At 39.0% G+C, this 19,960-nt stretch overlaps 1 protein-coding gene across 3 annotated transcripts in view; it reads right to left on the reverse strand.

The window, feature by feature from the left end:
• Positions 1-19,960, reverse strand: part of DOCK8 (dedicator of cytokinesis 8) — a 245,115-nt gene that overhangs the window by 48,856 nt on the left and 176,299 nt on the right. For all 3 annotated transcript variants that reach the window (XM_055428339.2, XM_055428342.2, XM_088837919.1), the window contains 4 exons: positions 18,629-18,778; positions 10,643-10,756; positions 6,591-6,746; positions 4,631-4,770 (listed from right to left, as the gene is read on the reverse strand). In XM_055428339.2, the coding sequence (XP_055284314.2) occupies positions 4,631-4,770; positions 6,591-6,746; positions 10,643-10,756; positions 18,629-18,778 (560 nt within the window). The remainder of the gene's footprint in view (positions 1-4,630; positions 4,771-6,590; positions 6,747-10,642; positions 10,757-18,628; positions 18,779-19,960) is intronic.

The following is a 19,960-nucleotide window of genomic DNA, read 5'->3' on the forward strand; positions in this document are numbered from 1 at the left end:
ATCTGTGAACTAGGGAGTGAGTCCTCACCAGACACTAAATCTGTCAGCTCCTTGACTTTGAACTTCTCAGTCTCCAGAACTGTGAAAAATAAATTTCCGTGGTTTATAAGCCACCTAATCTATTTTTGTTAGAGCAGTCCAAAGGAACAAAGACAGAGGAGTATTTAACTGATTTTGATATATATTTCCCTGATGGATAGTTATGTTGAAAACCTTTTCATGGGCTTATCAGTCATATTTTCATTGGAAAAATGTCTGTTCTGATCCTTTGCTCTTTAAAAAATTGAGTTATTTGTTCTTTTATTATTGAGCTGTAAGACATAAAAAATATATTTTAGATACAAATCCCTTATTAGATCAATAATTTACAAATATTTTCTCCTGTTTGCTGTCTTTTTACTTTTTAATGATGTCCTCTAAAGGACAGAAGTTTTAATTTTAATGGAGACTAACTTACCTCTTTTTCTCTTTGGCTGGGTTTATTTTTGATGTTAGATCTAAGAAACCATTGCCTAATCAAATTTCTTGAAGATTACCCTTATGATTTCATCTAAGAGTTTTATGGTTTTAACACTTACATTTAGGTCTTTGATACACTTTAACTTTTGTATATGGTGTGAGATAGGGGTCCAATTTCCTTCTTTTGAATGTGGATATCCAGTTTTCCCAGTGGTGTCTCTAGAAAACACTATTCTTTCACCACTGATTGTTTTGCATTCTCATTGAAAAATCATTTGACTATAAATGTAAGGATTCATTTCTAGACTCAATTTAATTACATTAATTTATACATCTATCTTTAGATCAGAAACACATAGTCTTGATTAATTTTGCTTTGTATTAAGTTTTGAAGTGGGATGTGTGAGTTCTCCAGTTTTGTTTTTTTTTTTCAAGATTGTTTTGGTTATACTGGAGTCCCTTGAATTTTCAAATGTATTTTAGTATCAGCTTGTCAATTTCTGTAAGGGCCAGCTGGAATGTTGAGAGGAATTATACTGAATTTGTACATCAATTTGGAGAGTATTGCCATCTTAACAATGTTAAATTTTATGATCCATGAATATGTCATGTCTCTCCTTTTATTTAGATCTATTTCTTTCTAAAGTGTTTTGCAGTTTTCAGTGAACAAGTCTTAAACTTCTTCTGTTAAATTTATTCCTAAGAATTTTATTCGATGCTACTTTAAGCGGAATATTTTTTAAATTTTTATATATATATTTTTTCATTAATTTTTAAAAAAATTTTTATTAAATAAATGGTACAAAGCACAATGCCAAAAACATTAACAGTTAAAATTTCACCAAATGAAAAAATACTATAGAATACACAGTTGTAAAAAGCTACATTAAGTTATTTTACAACTGTCTCAAGCTGCAAAAAGAAAAGAAACCCAATGCCATAGCTAAGTTATTCCTCTCTCAAAGTAATGCCATTTATGTTATAAACCATGAGCACCCCATCAAAAGACGGGAACTGCTTTTGTTAATTCATGTATATATATGACTGTATCACTCTGCTATACACCTGAACAAACACAACACTGTAAATAAAATATCCGTTCCGTTCGGTCGCTCAGTCGTGTCCGACTCTTTGCGACCCTGTGGACTGTAGCCTACTAGGCATCTCCGTCCATGGGATTCTCCAGGCAAGAATACTGGAGTGGGTTATATAGTACGATATAAAATAAAAATAAGTAAGAGACCTTCGGGGCTTTATTTTGGGGGGGGCTTTAAATTTTTATATTGTTCATGGAAGGAGTACAGAAATACAATTAATTTTAATATATTGATTTTGTATCCTGCAACCTTGCTGAACTCATTTATTACCTTTAATGGCTTTTTTAGTAGGAACTTTAGGATTTTCTATAAACAAATTATGTCACCTGTGAACAGAGACAGCTTTACTTCTTCCTTTCCAATATGGATGCCTTTTATTTCATTTTTGTGTTTAACTTCCATGGGTAGAACTTACAGTAAAAAGTTGAATAAAAGAAGAAAGAGTGGACATTTTTGTTTTGCTCCTGACCTTGTAAGGAAAGTATTCAATCTTTCACCAATAAGTATGATATTAGCTGTGGGTTTTTCATAGATGCCTTTATCAGGTTGAGGAAATTCTCACATATTCCTACAGAGTTTGTGGAGTGTTTTCCAGAGGTACTAGATTTTGTCAGATGCTTTTTATTCTTCTATTGAGATGACTGAGTGGGGTTTTTGGCTTTTATTATATCAATTGACTTTCAGATGCTAAACCAATCTTGTATTCCTAGAATAAATCCTACTTAGCCTTGGTGTATAACCTTTGAATATATGTTGTTTAGTTCGGTCTGCCAATATTTTATTGAGGATATTTATATCTATATTCATATTGGTTTGCAGTTTTCTTGTGATATCTTTATCTGCTTTGCCATCAAGGTAATGCTGGCTTCATAGAATGAGTTGGATGTGTCCTTTCTTCTATTTTTTGGAAAAAATGTGAAGCATTTGAATTAATTCTTCTTTAAACATTTGGTAGCACAGCACAAAAATGCTAGATAATTTACACATGCTTGAAAACCACTATGGATTTAGTGACGTATGGATGTTGTGGACACCCTCAGGTAAGACGGGTTCCACAGCAATCCCTTAGAATCTAGAGCTATGGCTCCTTTCAGGAGTTCAGCTGCTAAGATGTGTACCACTGGCCCTGTACCTCAGATGGGTGGGCGTTGGTGAGGCTATTAATTGCTTTGGCAGCCAAAGGAAGAACTGATCAAAAGGATGTATTGTCAGAAAATAAATTGTTTCTGAGACTTCTGCTCATATATAAAGTCCATGATGGTATTTTTAATGACTCTCCAGGAGAGTAACTGACAACCCAACAATCAGGAATTATTGTTTTGCCAAAGGAGTGACACTCTTAATTAGTTACCCTTTGGGGGGTAGAAGAGGTACCGTGTGTGTGTGTGTCTGTGTGTTTGAAAAAATGGATCTACCTGATTAAACATAATTACACGATGATCTCTGAACACACTCAACTCTCTTGCTAGTAAAATAACAGCAACAATCTTATGAGGAATCAAAACAGATGCAAAGCTTGGTTGCTTAAACATTTCACTAGAAGAGAAATGGAAAATAGAGACTACCATGTAGATACCAAAGAGTATTATGCTTTCAGAAATCATGGAAATCTCTGCTATCAAAGGGCAATTAAGATAAAGTATGCGTGCATGTGTGTGTGTGAAGGCAATTTTCTTTCTGCATAAGCCTCCTTCTCAGCACATTCTCAGCATATATGTCAAGGCACTTTGTGTTGCTGTGGAAATTCATGTTAGCTGTGAACTCTGGGAGTTGGTGACGGACAGGGAGGCCTGGCGTTCTGTGATTCATGGGGTTGCAGAGAGTCGGACACGACGGAGCGACTGAACTGAACTGAACTGAACTGATAGGGTGGAAAATTCTACTGAGAAAACTGGGAGGAGTTTGATGAAACTGAAGCCTTGGAAAACGAAGCTAGGGATATACTTGGTGCCTGAATTTCTGGAAGGAGGCAGAATTCAGAGCTGAGAACATCAGACTTCCCACAATGACCTGCTGGGAGACAGAGACCTACCATCCCTTAGGCGCTGTCAGTATGGACAAAGCATTTGGGACATATTTGTTATTGAAATTACATAAACTTGTGCTCTTGCAATTGTTTCATACAGAGATGTTCTATTTTTGTCACAAAATTATAAATACTTTGAGAAAACTTCAGAATCTTGAATTAGACAAGAATCTATAACATACAGCAATGCTGCCATTAATCAGCACATTCTATTTCAGAAACTTCTTGAACAGAGGGAGGAAGAAGGTAGGCATTGTAGGAGTAGGTTTTCAGGCAGAGAGCTAATGTGGTACAGAGGGTGGGCCCTAGGGAGGGACTCTGGAGACCATGGTCTCTAGACTTGAGTCTGCTGTGTAACTTTGGGCAAGTTCCTTCAATTCCATTGGCCTAATCTGAACACTAAAAGGGCTGAATCTAAATTGCTTTCCAATCCTAACACTCCTTGGATTTGAGTCCCGGTCAGCAGTGAGCCAAGTGGCATCTGGCTGCTGCCTCTGTGCATACAGGTCACCCAAGGTACACCTTAAAAACAGCTTTGTTTCTAAGCAGCTCACTAACCAAGAATTCCGGGGAAACCTGGTAGAATTGGTAAAGTGAAAGTGTTAGTCGCTTAGTTGTGCTGTTCAGTTATGTCTGATTCTTTGGGACCCCATGGACTGTAGCCCGCCAGGGTCCTCTGTCCATGGGATTCTCCAGGCAAGAATACTGGAGTGGGTTGCCATTTCCTTCTCCAGGGATCTTCGACCCAGGGATCGAACTGGGCCTCCCACACTGCAGGCAGATTCTTTATAGTCTGAGCCACTGGAGGCCTTGTTAGAACTGGCAACTTCCTCTTAATGAATAAGCGGTTGAAAAGAGCTATTTTACAGTTACTCTCCATCCCTCATGCCTTCATGTTCCTATTGGCACCACTTTCTCAAAACGTGGCTGCTTCTATTCCTTGGAACTGGTGAATGGTGGAGTTTTTCACCAAGGAAGAGAGGTCAGAGGACAAAAACGTAGTAAGGAGCATTTTTTTTTTTTGCCATTATAAATGTTTGAGACATACCCTTCCCCTTCAGCATCCAGGGCAGCGGCCAGCTCGGTGAAGAGAAGCCCGGTGAGGAAGTGCTGCTGGCGGTACTCTGGTGTCAGGTCGAACATGCTAGCAATCTTCTGGTCCTGGAAACTGGAGCAGGAGCTGGAGTTCTATAGAAATGTAAGGGGCAGTTTTCTGAGTAACAAGAACTGTAATTAATACTACAATGGCGAGGATGCATCACGCACATGCTACCAGCCAGGCTCTGTAGGCACAACGCAGTGAAGCAGTTACTGCTCACGTCCCTACGTGTCAGATGAAGAAACTGAGACTTAAGAGTGTCTACTCTGCTCAACGAGCAAAGAAGACTAAAATCCTAGGATCACAACTGGATAGGGAAATGGGGATTCTACCCCATGTTATGGCTCTGAGCTGGTGATTCTTCTATAACAGATGGCCACCTTTATTTAAGATTCCTGTTTACATTTCTGAATATGATTTACCTACACTGCCTGAACTTTGCTGGCCTGGAAATCAGAAGCAGCATCAGGCAGGGAAGTGTCACATTTACCAGTCCTGGCCAATACCTATGTTCTTATCTTAGGGCGTACTTCATATGTCACTAAGAGGCTCCAAATGTCTCTAGACAGCCTTTCCAGTTTGGTGACGCTGGGAGGTAGTCAGAAGGGGAATATGGGGAGGACGAGGGGCGAAGCTGGCAGGTGTGGAACAGCTGCTTGTAAGTCAGCTCTTTCCCAGTTCACAGGAAGATGGTCATGTGGCGCACATCTGAATCTGAATGTCATCTGGCATGAATAGCTAAGATTTTTAAAAGAATTATTAAGATAAGGCTCCTCCTTTGTGCTAGTATCAAAGAAAATGCATCTGAAAGAAAACCTAAAAAGAAGAAATCTTGCCTGCTGTTCTGAGCTACTGATTTGTTCCCTATATATGGAATGTGACTATTAAACAGCAGTACTTTATAAAGTTTTTCTAGAGGACACCAGTCCCCCAAATCGACTGAGGAAAAAAAAAGATTTCCAGAGTCTAGTCATTTTGGGAAGCACTGCTTATCATTCACCTCCTCCTACTTCCTTTGCCACCCCAGGGGCATTGTAATTTATATAAACAAGTTAGAGAATCTTGAATGGCCTATTGCAAAGAAACCTTTTAACACAGGGTTTCTAAAATGGATTTGTCTTCAGAATTCTATATTTGTATAATACCTCTTAACATTCTGTGAAATCTAGGGCCCACTAAACCTAACCTGCATAATATTGTTCTACAAAAAAGACTGGCCACGCCGTCAAAGCCTCATCTCTAAATAGTAATACAAGTGTTACTCTTCTGTGCTGATTAAGAAAAAGAAATTTTAGAAATATACTGTATAAAACAGACCATTTGATTATTTTACAAGGAGATATTTTTAGTGTTTCAAGAGGTAAATTTTCGAGAGTATGATTCAAGGTAGAATCATTTTGTACTTAATTTCATTCTATATCAGAATCAGCAGAAAGCTCTGGGATCATTCAAAGATATAATACAGTATCCATGTTAAAAACTACTACTAGATCATTTGGGAATCAGTATAAAGGAAACTAACTGTAATTTCATAAATTTTATGGTGTTAAGGTTTAGGAAAAGGGAAGCGAGCAGAGGAGACTGTCAAGCTAAAGTAAAGACTGTCAGCAAAAGAAGATCTGTGATTTCTCTGTGAATTAGACATTTTTCACAGTGTATATAGATTTCATGCTCTAGCTGGCCTCAGCAGGGACCCTTGAACCCAGACAGAAAACAATCACATAGCTTGTAAATGATGAGTTAGATGGAATAGCTCTGGGTAGCATACGTATGTGTATCTGGATCAACTGACCTGGTTTGAATAACTTAATTTTTCTTCTAATTAAGAAGACCAACCTGCATAGGAATAAATGACTAAGCCAAGCTAATTCAATGAAATAGCTTAAACACTTTCCAGTTAGCTGATTACCTGGGAAGATATGGAGGGACAGGGAGATGCTGGAGCGGTATCCGCATTCATAAAGAAGAGGTTCAGATTGAGGTAATGCTCATGGCTGCAGAGAATTCTCAGGAACTCCAGCCTCATGGAAATGAGCGTTGGAAGGTTGTTAAGCTTGGCTGACAGCTGGTAAGGAAATGAGGAGAGAACAGAGGTTTTACTCTACGGTGAATGCAGTTGAGGTTGACAGACACAAAATTATCCTTTTCCCCAGATTACAGCAATCAATGGAATAAAAATGAGTGGGACAGGGCAACAGATGGCAAATTCTGCATTATAGGAAGGTCCAGTAAGTTTTCATCCATTGTCGTTGTTTAGTCACTAAGTCATGTCTCCTTAGCAACCCCATAGACTGCCGCCCTCCAGGCTCCTCTGATCATGGAATTTCCCAAGCAAGAATACTAGAGTGGGTTGCCACTTCCAACTTCAGTGGATCTTCCTGACCCAGGGACCGAACTTGTGTCTCCTGCATTGCAGGCGGATTCTTTACCACTGAGCCACTTTACTGTTCCTTTTAGGATTCTAGTCTAACAGTTGTCATAATGAGAATGTTTGCCTCAACCCTACCCTCATCAAATCTCTAATATGATGGATGGCAAGCTCATGCCTAAAACAATCTGGAGGTATGTCTTCGCTGTAACACAATAAAATTTCACAAAAGTTCTACTGTGTCTGAGAAACTAAAGGAAAGGAGTTGATCCCACATGCGGCCACACAAAACTAATGAAATAGGACTGCATGACTTGAATGCCACAAGTGTTCTTTGTGGCTTCTAATTAAAGGCCACAAAGGTTAAGTTTTCAAACCAGTCCCTAGATGAAAGAATCGAATTACTTACGAAAGTATGTAGCCCCTGCATAAAAGCCAAGGAGTTTACCCCAAAGTGGGAGTGGAGGAAGTGAAGGAGAAAGAGAAAGCTGGGAGAATTTTCAGGAAAAATCTTTTCAAACAAACCAACCCTGAAAAAAGCAATGAAAAGCTGGCAAACATGACAGTCTGGAAGAGATCCCTTGCTTCCCTCAGGGAGGCTGACAACTGAAGGACTGAGACTCTATGGGCTGTGACAAAGAAAGGAAAGAAGGGCTTGATGGACATTCTAAGAAAGGAAAGAAGGGCTTGATGGACATTCTGTGCCGTGTGTGCTTACTTGTGTCTGACTTTTTGCGGCTCCATGGACTGTAGCCCACAAGGCGCCTCTGTCCATGGAGTTCTCCAGGCAAGAATACTGGAGTGGGTTGCCATTTCCTTCTCCAGGGGATCTTCCTGACCCAGGGATCAAACCCAGGTCTCCCACATTACAGGTAGATTCTTTACCATCTGAGCCACCAGGGATGGAGCTTCAACCTCAGTATATCACCACAAGGACTCTGCTGGCCCAGCATACGAAGCCAAGCATCTCAACCTTACAAATGGCCATGCTTCCTCTTCATGCACTTTAAGAGCAGTTTTATAAACTATATAATTTAAATGAGCACATATTTTCAGCCATTTTAGGAAAAAGCCATTGTGTTATGGCATTTTACCTATAGAATCTGTAGTTAGTAGACATTTATTGGAAAAAAATGAATGCCGTTATGTACTATAGAAAAAATAGAATATATGACTTCTGTGTATGAACCTTTACCAGAACTCATACTCTTGTCAATGTGTATTACTGGCTGATTTTGAACAGGGACACCAGCAAATTAAACTAATTAAAACTCAGGCTAATAGTAAAGATCCCACCTGTCAATGCAGGAGATGTAAGACACTTTTGATCCCTGGGTCGGGAAGATCCCCTGGAGGAAGGCATGACAACCCACTCCAGCATTCTTGCCTGAAGAATCCGATGGAGAGAGGAGCCTAGAGGGCTATGGTCCTCTGTGGCCATCAGGCCTTGTAAAGCCATGGGGCCACAAAGAGTCAGACATGACTGAGGTGACTTAGATGCACACAGGCAAAGTGCATCCTGTGTGCAAACATCAGTTGCAAAGGTCAGGGCCCAAAGTTGTAGCCTCGGTGGCCCAATTCTCACAATGATCTTGCTAAGTCAGTTCAGCTGTAATTTCTCACCCTTGAGATCTGACCAAATTCCTCACCCCTCATGTTCCGCAGGTGGTTCTGATCACCCAAGCCTGCCTTCAGCAGGAATCCTGTCAGGTTAGTTTGACCAGAATTCTCCCTTTACCCCTGATTTTCCTCTTAGTAGCTTTTCATCCACTTACTACTCTTACCCTGTTCCTTGGCTATAAATTGGCATTTTTCCTTCTGTATTCAGAGTTGAACGCAATCTCTCTCCCCTACTGAAAAATCCAATGCAGTGGTCCCTATACCTATCACAATGGTCCTGAATAGAGTCTGCTTTACAGTTTAACAAGTGTCATGGATCAATTTTTTTATACCAGAGGCGAACCCTGGGCTTAGAGTGGTGATCCGGTCCTTTCTTTCCATATATTCAACATCAAGTTTTGAAAAACAGATTAACTTGTATTTGCAATTCATCCACTGACCTGCCATCCTAAACACCTAAGAGTGATGGCAAAGGGAAATGGCACCTTCCTCCACTACTCCATTCTGGTGGGAAAGGGACAGAAGATCCAAGCAGGGGCAGGAGGTCAGGCTGTACAAGATGTTCGTGCTCTGGTACTTCTGATATTTCCTTGGGATTCTTTGTAAGTCATCTTCCTTATTAGGAGTCTCTTTAGAACAGTCATGGTCTTTTTAGCAGGGGAGGGGAGAGCCTTTTATTTTGCAAATGAGGAAATGAGACTCAAAGAAGTTCAATGACTTATTTATGGTCACTAAGGGATTAACTACAGAGAGTTATTAGTTTTGGTGGGACAGAGTGATTAACTCATTGTACCTTGGGTAAAGTAGCCATGGCTCTTTCTTCCTGGAAAAGTTACATATTAACTCCTCTAAACTTCAGCTTTATCACATGAAAAATGTTGACAATAACACCTTGCAAGAATCAAGAGATGATTTCTATAATGTGAACACAGAGTTTTGTCCATAGGAAGAAACTAAGGGTAGTGACAGTGATGGTGAAGGTGGTGGGTGGTGATGCTGGTGGCAATGACGGTGATGGTGGTCCTAAAATCAGGAATATGAAAGAAAAGGAGTAGCAACAGTAACTGCTACTTATATTTCTATTATTGGGATAGTTTGAGGAGAACAGTGAACAAAACAGTAGGATTCCATTTGAACAATCTGGGAAGACAGCACTGATACGCTTTTTAATTACAAAATACAGTCAACCCTCTGTATCCACAGTTTCTGGATCTGTGAGACAACCAACTGAGGACTGAAACCATTTGGAAAAAAATTCCAGAACATTCCAAAAAAGCAAAACTTAATTTTGCACAGGCAACTAGTTACACAGCATTTACATTATATTTGATATTATAAGCAATCCATAGATGACTTAAAGTATATGGGAGGATGTGTGTAAATTATATGCAAATTCTACACTATTTTATTGAAGAGATTTGAGCATCCACAAATGTTGATATCCTTGGGGTTACCGGGAAGGGTCTTAAAACTAATACCCTACAGATATACCAGATGACAATATTTGCTTTCTGCTCAGTGAAATTCAGTCTCTTTGACTGATTTTACTAGAGTTCTTTAATGTCAGAATTTCACAACTGCGATTTAATTAATTACTCTTATGTGTGAAAAGAGACCTCATACTTTCGATTATATACCTGGTCAAAGACTGAATCCCACAGTCATGTAATTCTGTTAAATGCTAAACTGAAGAAAGCAGTTTGTATCACTAAAAAGTCTCAATGACCATGGATTACCTTGTTGGCTCTTCTGTGCTGGGTTGGTAAATGCTCCAGGAATCAGCACAAACTAGTGTGTCTACCAAAGTTCAAGGCACGAAACAAATGACTTGAAGAATGTACCACAAAACCCAGAATGTACAGGAGTCAAACTGTCTAACCTGGCAATGAACGAGGGAGCACGCCACGGCGGTGAGCATCATGCAGATGCGAAGGAACCAGGAAAAACAGGGCTAGGTCTGAGGGAACACTCACCTGGTTGCAGTAATGTTTGATGAGGTTAAACACAAAGCCACGATCCATGAGTGAGAGGAGGTCATACAAGAAGAAAGCCAGGCTAATGTTGATCTTTTCCGCCTGTTCAGTTTCCTTAAAAACAAGCATATTGATACAAACATCCCTGTCATTTGCTAGTAAACCTTGCGGCCCTGGGGGGTAAGTTGGGAGAGGCAGGTCATATCTTTTTCAGCCAGTGTCCCTCTGGAAGATACTGAGCAAAGCAGGCAACCCTGCAAAACTATAGCAGATAAACTTTAGAAACTAATTGATGCCATGAGTGTTGAATGAAGTAATTCCTTATCTACTGTTAATATTTAGGTATACTTGCTTCCAGGTGTTTTTTCCTATGTGCATATTTATCTGTATATAATTGAGTTTATTATCTGTATACAATAGGGTCCTGAATTTATTCATTCAACATTATATTATGAACATTTTCCTATACTCTGGTTTCTCATATTTTCTTAAATTTCTTTATAGTGCTCTACTATAATTTGTTTGATTCTGCTAATGACTATTTTAGCAAAAGTAATTTGAAATGTATTCACGATCTTCAATGAGACAGGTTCTTAATTTGAAAGGATTGTTGCAGAAAATGTAATCAGGATTAAAAAAAATCAGTTTTTACTTAAGGAATTTTTTTTTCCAAGACAGCATTCCTAGCCTAAGAGAGGGCAGAGTCATACACAGTAGAGTGAACTCTTGCATGAATTGAGGCCAGGGTTTAGTTTTTACTACTTCTCAGTGCTCATATTTATGAGGGATTTTATAGCACTTCAGAGCAATCAGGGATTCACTTTTTCTTTTTTTTTCACTTTCCTTTTGTATTTAATCTTATAGACTCCATTTGTATTTCGATTTGGATTATGTCAGTCCCTCCCCACTGCCCACTCTTTATTTTTTTATTTTTTTTTAGGTAATTAATTTATTTTTTATTGGAGGCAAATTATTTTACAATATTATATTGGTTGGTTTTGCCATACATTGATATTAATTTGCCCCGGGTTTACATAAGTTCCCCCTCCTGAACCCCCCTCCCACCTCCCTCCTCCCTTTATCCTCCCTCTGGGTCATCCCCGCATGCCAGCCCCGAGCATCCTATAACATGCATTGACCCTGAACTAGTGATTCGTTTCACATATGACAACATACGTGTTTCAATGCCATTCTCCCAAATCATCCCACCCTCACCCTCTCCCATAGAGTCCCAAAGACTGTTCTATACATCTGTGTCTCTTTTGCTGTCTCGTATACAGGGTTATCATTTGCATCTTTCTAAATTCCATATATATGTGTTAGTATACTGTATTGGTGTTTTTCTTTCTGGCTTACTTCACTCTGTATAATAGGCTCCAGTTTCATCCACCTCATTAGAACTGATTCAAAGGTATTCTTTTTAATGGCTGAATAATACTCCATTGTGTATATGTACCAAAGCTTTCTTATCCATTCGTCTGCAGATGGACATCTAGGTTGCTTCCACGTCCTGGCTATTATAAACAGTGCTGCAATGAACATTGGAGTACACGTGTCTCTTTCAATTCTGGTTTCCTCGGTGTGTATGCCCAGGAGTGCGATTGCTGGATCATATGGCAGTTCTATTTCCAATTTTTTGAGGAATCTCCATACTGTTCTCCATAGTGGCTGTACTAGTTTGCATTCCCACCAACAGTGTAAGAGGGTTCCTTTCTCTCCACATCCTCTCCAGCATTTATTGCATGTAGACTTTTGGATAGCAGCCATTCTGACTGGTGTGAAATGGTATCTCATTGTGGTTTTGATTTGCATCTCTCTGATTATGAGGGATGTTGAGCATTTTTTCATGTGTTTGTTAGCCATCTTTATGTCTTCTTTGGAGAAATGTCTGTTTAGTTCTTTGGCCCATTTTTTGATTGGGTCATTTATTTTTCTGGAATTGAGCTGCAGGAGCTGCTTGTATATTTTGGAGATGAATCCTTTATCAGTTGCTTCATTTGCTATTATTTTCTCCCATTCTGAAGGCTGTCTTTTCACCTTACTTATAGTTTCCTTTGCTGTGCAGAAGCTTTTGATTTTAATTAGGTCCCATTTGTTTATTTTTGCTTTTATTTCCAATATTCTGGGAGGTGGGTCATGGAGGATCCTGCTGTGATTTATGTCGGAGAGAGTTTTGCCTACGTTCTCCTCTAGGAGTTTTATAGTTTCTGGTCTTACATTTAGCTCTCTAATCCATTTTGAGTTTATTTTGGTGTATGGTGTTAGGAAGTGTTCTAGTTTCATTCTTTTACAAGTGGCTGACCAGTTTTCCCAGCACCACTTGTTAAAGAGACTGTCTTTTCTCCATTTTATATTCTTGCCTCCTTTGTCAAAGATGAGGTGTCCATAGTTGCGTGGATTTATCTCTGGGCTTTCTATTTTGTTCCATTGATCTATATTTCTGTCTTTATGCCAGTACCATACTGTCTTGATGACTGTGGCTTTGTAGTAGAGCCTGAAGTCCGGCAGGTTAATTCCCCCAGTTCCATTTTTCTTCCTCAAGATTGCTTTGGCTATTCGAGGTTTTTTGTATTTCCACACAAATTGTGAGATTATTTGTTCTAGTTCTGTGAAAAATATCTTTGGTAGCTTGATAGGGATTGCATTGAATGTATAAATTACTTTGGGTAGTATACTCATTTTTACAATATTTATTCTTCCAATCAATGAACATGGTATATTTCTCCATCTATTAGTGTCCTCTTTGATTGCTTTCAGTAGTGTTTTATAGTTTTCTATATACAAGTCTTTTGTTTCTTTAGGTAGATATATTCCTAAGTATTTAATTCTTTTCGTTGCAACAGTGAATGGAATAGTTTCCTTAATTTCTCTTTCTATTTTCTCATTATTAGTGTATAGGAATGCAAGGGATTTCTGTGTGTTGATTTTATATCCTGCAATGTTACTGTAATCATTGATTAGTTCTAGTAGTTTTCTGGTAGAGTCTCTAGGGTTTTCTGTGTAGAGGATCATGTCATCAGCGAACAGTGAAAGTTTTACTTCTTCTTTTCCAATTTGTATTCCTTTTATGTCTTTTTCTGCTCTGATTGCTGTAGCCAAAACTTCCAGAACTATGTTGAATAGTAGTGGTGAGAGTGGGCACCCTTGTCTTGTTCCTGACTTTAGGGGAAATGCTTTCAGTTTTTCACCATTGAGGATAATGTTTGCTGTGGGTTTGTCATATATAGCTTTTATTATGTTGAGGTATGTCCCTTCTATTCCCACTTTCTGGAGGGTTTTTATCATAAATGGATGTTGAATTTTGTCGAAGGCTTTCTCTGCATCTATTGAGATAATCCTATGATTTTTATTTTTCAGTTTGTTAATGTGGTGTATTACGTTGACTGATTTGCGGATATTGAAGAATCCTTGCATTCCTGGGATAAAGCCCACTTGGTCATGATGTATGATCTTCTTAATATGCTGTTGGATTCTGATTGCTAGAATTTTGTTAAGGATTTTTGCATCTATGTTCATCAGTGATATTGGCCTGTAGTTTTCTTTTTTTGTGGGGTCTTTACCAGGTTTTGGGATTAGGGTGATGGTGGCCTCATAGAATGAGTTTGAAAGTTTCCCTTCCTCAGCAATTTTCTGGAAGAGTTTGAGTAGAATAGGTGTTAGCTCTTCTCTAAGTTTTTGGTAGAATTCAGCTGTGAAGCCGTCTGGACCTGGGCTTTTGTTTGCTGGGAGATTTTTGATTACAGTTTCAATTTCCGTGCTTGTGATGGGTCTGTTCAGATTTTCTATTTCTTCCTGGTTCAGTTTTGGAAAGTTGTATTTTTCTAGGAATTTGTCCATTTCTTCCAGGTTATTCATTTTATTGCCATATAATTGCTGATAGTATTCTCTAATAATCCTTTGTATTTCTGTGTTGTCAGTTGTGATCTCTCCATTTTCATTTCTAATTTTATTGATTTGGTTCTTCTCCCTTTGTTTCTTGATAAGTCTGGCTAGTGGTTTGTCAATTTTATTTACCTTCTCAAAGAACCAGCTTTTGGCTTTGTTGATTTTTGCTATGGTCTCTTTTGTTTCTTTTGCATTTATCTCTGCCCTAATTTTTACAATTTCTTTCCTTCTACTGACCCTGGGGTTCTTCATTTCTTCCTTTTCTAATTGCTTTAGATGTAGAGTTAGGTTATTTAGTTGACTTTTTTCTTGTTTCTTGAGGTGTGCCTGTATTGCTATGAACTTCCCCCTTAGCACTGCTTTTACAGTGCCCCAGAGGTTTTGGGTTGTTGTGTTTTCATTTTCATTCATTTCTATGCATATTTTGATTCTCTTTTGATTTCTTCTATGATTTGTTCGTTGTTCAGCAGCGTGTTGTTCAGCCTCCATATGTTGGCATGTTTAATAGTTTTTCTCCCATAATTGAGATCTAATTTTACTGCATTGTGGTCAGAAAAGATGCATGGAATGATTTCAACTTTTTTGAATTTACCAAGGCTAGATTTATGCCCAGGATGTGATCTATCCTGGAAAAGGTTCCATGTGCACTTGAGAAAAAGGTGAAATTCACTGTTTTGGGGTGAAATGTCCTATAGATATCAATTAGGTCTAACTGGTCTATTGTATCATTTAAAGATTGTGTTTCCTTGTTAATTTTCTGTTTAGTTGATCTATCCATAGATGTAAGTGGGGTATTAAAATCTCCCACTATTATTGCATTATTGTTAATTTCCCCTTTCATACTTGTTAGTGATTGTTTTACATATTGCGGTGCTCCTATGTTGGGTGCATAAATATTTATAATTGTTATATCTTCATCTTGGATTGATCCTTTGATCATTATGTAGTTTCCTTCTTTGTCTCTTTTCACAGCCTTTGTTTTAAAGTCTATTTTATCTGATATGAGTATTGCTACTCCTGCTTTCTTTTGGTCTCTATTTGCATGGAATATCTTTTTCCAGCCCTTCACTTTCAGTCTGTATGTGTCCCTCGTTTTGAGGTGGGTCTCTTGCAGACAACATATATGGGGGTCTTGTTTTTGTATCCATTCAGCCAGCCTTTGTCTTTTGGTTGGGGCATTCAACCCATTTACGTTTAAGGTAATTATTGATAAGTACGATCCCGTAGCCATTTTCTTTATTGCTTTGGGTTCGAGTTTATACACCCTTTCTGTGTTTCCTGTCTAGAAAAGATCCTTTAGCATTTGTTGGAGAGCTGGTTTGGTAATGCTGAATTCTCTCAGCTTTTGCTTGTCTGTAAAGCTTTTGATTTCTCCTTCATATTTGAATGAGATCCTTGCTGGGTACAGTAGTCTGGGCTGTAGGTTATTTTCTTTCATCACTTTAAGTATGTCTTGCCATTCCCTCCTGGCCTGAAGAGTTTCTGTTGAAAGATCAGCTGTTATCCTTATGGGAATCCCCTTGTGTGTTATTTGCTGTTTTTCCCTTGCTGCTTTTAATATTTGTTCTTTGTGTTTGATCTTTGTTAATTTGATTAATATGTGTCTAGGAGTATTTCGCCTTGGGTTTATCCTGTTGGGGACTCTCTGGGTTTCTTGGACTTGGGTGATTATTTCTTTCCCTATTTTAGGGAAGTTTTCAACTATTATCTCCTCAAGTATTCTTTCATGGTCTTTCTTTTTGTCTTCTTCTTCTGGGATTCCTATGATTCGAATGTTGGAGCGTTTAACATTGTCCCAGAGGTCTCTAATATTGTTCTCATTTCTTTTAATTTGTTTTTCTTTATTCCTCTCTGTTTCATTTATTTCTACAATTCTATCTTCTAGCTCGCTTATCCTGTCTTCTGCCTCTGTTATTCTACTGTTTGTTCCCTCCAGAGTGTTTCTGATCTCATCTATTGTATTATTCATTGTATATTGACTCTTTTTTATTTCCTCTAAGTCCTTATTAAACCTTTCTTCCATCTTCTCAATCCTTTTCTCCAAGTTATTTATCTGTAACTCCATTTTGCTTTCAAGATTTTGAATCATTTTCACCACCAAAATTCGAAATTCTTTTTCATGTAGATTCCCTATATCTTCCTCTTTTGCTTGTGTTGGTGGGCATTTATCTTGTTCCTTTACTTGCTGGGTATTTCTCTGCTTCTTCAGCTTGCTTATAATGCTTTGCTTGGGGTGGCCTTTCCCTCTTCTGGCCGTTTGTGGAGTTCTCTTTATTATGTAGTTTCCTTGCTGTGTGTGGGGTTGGACAGGTGACTTGTCAAGGTTCCCTGGTTATGGAAGCCTGTGTCGGTGTTCTGGTGGGTGGAGCTGGATTTCTTCTCTCTGGAGTGCAATGAAGTGTCCAGTAATGAGTTATGAGATGTCAGTGGGTTTGGAGTGACTTTGGGTAGCCTGTATATTGAAGCTCAGGGCTAGTTTCCTGTGTTACTGGAGAATTTGCGTGGTATGTCTTGCTCTGGAACTTGTTGACCCTTGGGTTTAGCGTAGGTATGGAGACGTTTGATGAGCTCTTATCGATTAATGTTCCCTGGAGTCAGGACTTCTCTGGTGTTCTCAGGATTCGGGCTTAAGCCTCTTGCCTCTGGTTTTTGGTCTTATTCTTGGAGTAGTCTCTAGACGTCTCTATCTGTCATTTCCAAGGTGGTTCCCTCTGTTTTAGCTTCTGTCTGCTGGTCTCTTCAGTGTCTAATTTCCGCCCTGATACTAGGGGGTGGGTGGACACTTTTTAAGGCTCAGTTGTTCAGTCCTGTTCTCCTTTCGAAGACAATGGGCTGCTTTTCTGGGTGCCTGACGTCCTCTGCCAGCATTCAGAAGTTGTTTTGTGGACTTTACTCGCGTTCAAATGTTCTTTTGATGCATTTGTGGAGGAGAGAGTGGTCTCGCCGTCCTATTCCTCCGCCATCTTGTTCCCGTCTCTAGGGATTCACTTTTTCATGTTTATGTCCTTTATTCTCAGAATGATAAATCAATTTGCTCTGAACTATTGAAAATATGATTTTAAATGTTTTCCTCTTGCTATGATGAGCAGTTTGCAAATTCAGGCCAAGCTGACCAGCCACTGGCATGGGTGGAGACTTGGTAAAGAAGTTTCCACAGTTACCATGGAGTGGCAAGTCCTCATGCTCTTAGCATCCTCCACATAGACCACTACTTAAGTATCTGTCTGAATATGCTGGGCTTGGAATCTTCAGTCTTGACTTTGCTGCGTTGACTTTTGGAAAATTTATCAACCTCACTGTGTCTCATTTTTCATGCCTGCCAAAATGAGACACCACTGCCACTCTCACAAAGTCTGCCATAAGAAATGACCAAGAGGAAGTTTTTCTCCTAAGTACAGAGTAGCATACAAATTCTTCATAATGATAAAGGTATTAATAATGATCATTGCTGCTTCAAATTTTATAGAATTTTTAATTATGCTTCAAATTTATGAATTTTGTTTTATTTCATTTTACTTTTTTTTAAACTTTCTATTTTGAAATAATTTCAAATTTACAGAAAAGGAGCAAGAATAGCCAAAAGAACTCCTCAATTAGGCTCATCATTAGGCTGGATATTTTGCTATACTTGCTTTATCATTCTCTCTTCATGTTCAATTTTTTTTCTGAACCATTTGAGAAATATCATAAAACTTCAGGGTATATTTGCTAAGAACAAAAATATTCCCTCTCATAGTGTGTTGATACAATAGCTTAAACTGCTTTAATTCCACATTATAATTTCATTTTGTACAAGCTCCATTCGGCTTGTGGGATCTTCGTTTCCCAACCAGGGATTGAACCTGGGCCCTTGTCAGTAAAAGCCCAGAGTCCTAACCACTGGACCACCAGGGAATTCCCCACATTGTAATTTTTGATAGCAATGCCCCAGCCCCACCACAGGGTGCTGTCCAGTATAACAAAGTGAATTTAGTTGTTATGTACAGCTAGTTACATTTTAATTACTGTCTTAAGATGATGCTTATTTTTCTTTGATTATGAAAATAATATACGCCCAGGGTAAAAAATTTCAGACAGTAAAGAGTAAAATGACACAGTTACCTTCTGAGGTTTTACTAAAAGGGCTGCAATCTCCGAGGTGACCACATTAACAATAGTAGTTATGTCATCTTTGAAACGGTCAGAAAAACGAGTCCTCCGAAAATTGTCCCGCTTGTCCATGTTATGTACATACTGGGCCATGCTTTTCACCTACAGAGAAGATGGGGGAAATGTCAACATGGAAACTGGTGACCTGCTTGTACACTATGGAAAAAGGGAAAAGCCTGGAAGAAAAGCTCATTAACAATGGACTTTCTAACACTTTATCTGTGCTGGTGGTTGGTTGCCCATGCAGGCTCTGGTCTGAAAATTGCTCCTGACACCCTGATGGTTACCATGGCAGCAGGAGGTGGGAAGGGTGCCCTCTTCCTGACCTCAAGTCGGGGGCTCCCTTCTTGATGCTGACAAAGCCAGGGAGAGCTTAATTCTTCAGCTGCAGTGTCACAAGACTCCCCTTCTCTCAACTGGGAAGGCAGACCTGGGCTGGGCCCCACTTGACCACTGCAGCACCGTCCTATCACGGCACACAACTTTACAGGAAAAGGAACTGCTTATGAGACGTTTCTGATGTAAACTGAAGTCATTTCTGTCTCTGAAACTACAGTGAGAAGAAGAGAGAAATGTCCCTCTTATGTCAGCTTCAAGTAGAACGGGAGAAGTTTTTCCAAAAACAATTCTATAGTATGCAGGCTGGAAACTTAACCACTATTTGGAACACTGTCTCTACGAGAAATTATATTGTGAGTTTTACAAAACTAGCTTGCTAAATATACATATGTAAATATTTATATAATTATATATTTAAAATACATATTTAATGTATATGTAGTTTAAATAAAAACCTATAATCAATCAGTGATAGCCTGTATTATGACTGGGACAACACCAGCTCAATGCCTACCACAATTTTAAATCAACATCATGCTTATTTTATTGGACTTCTTCCTGGGCCAGGAGATTCCTGGGTCAATAGTCTCTTTGATAGGGTCTGAGGTTGTATCCTGTCCTTGTTGGAAACTCTCAGAGCTATCAGAAACAGTTGGATGGGAAAGGCTGGGAGATGGTATGGTTGGGTGTTTACCCCTTCTATAAATGTGTCCATGATAGTCTGAGAGACACTGCAAAAAGAAATGGCCCCAGAATGTTAAACTGCCCACACTTGCCTCAAGGTGACCCCCTAGGTCAGGACTGGAAGAAGAGGGGACAAAGAGAGTGTATGGGAAAATGACTTTCACTCCTAAAAGCACTGGGCTTCCCTGGTGGCTCAAATGGTAAAGAATCTACCTGCAGTGCAGGATACCTGGGTATGAACCTTGGGTTGGGAAGATCTCT

This window comes from Moschus berezovskii, chromosome 7, assembly GCF_049115385.1.
Source record: "Moschus berezovskii isolate FMDL1 chromosome 7, NW_MosBer_1.0, whole genome shotgun sequence".
NCBI classification, from domain to species: Eukaryota; Metazoa; Chordata; class Mammalia; order Artiodactyla; family Moschidae; genus Moschus; species Moschus berezovskii.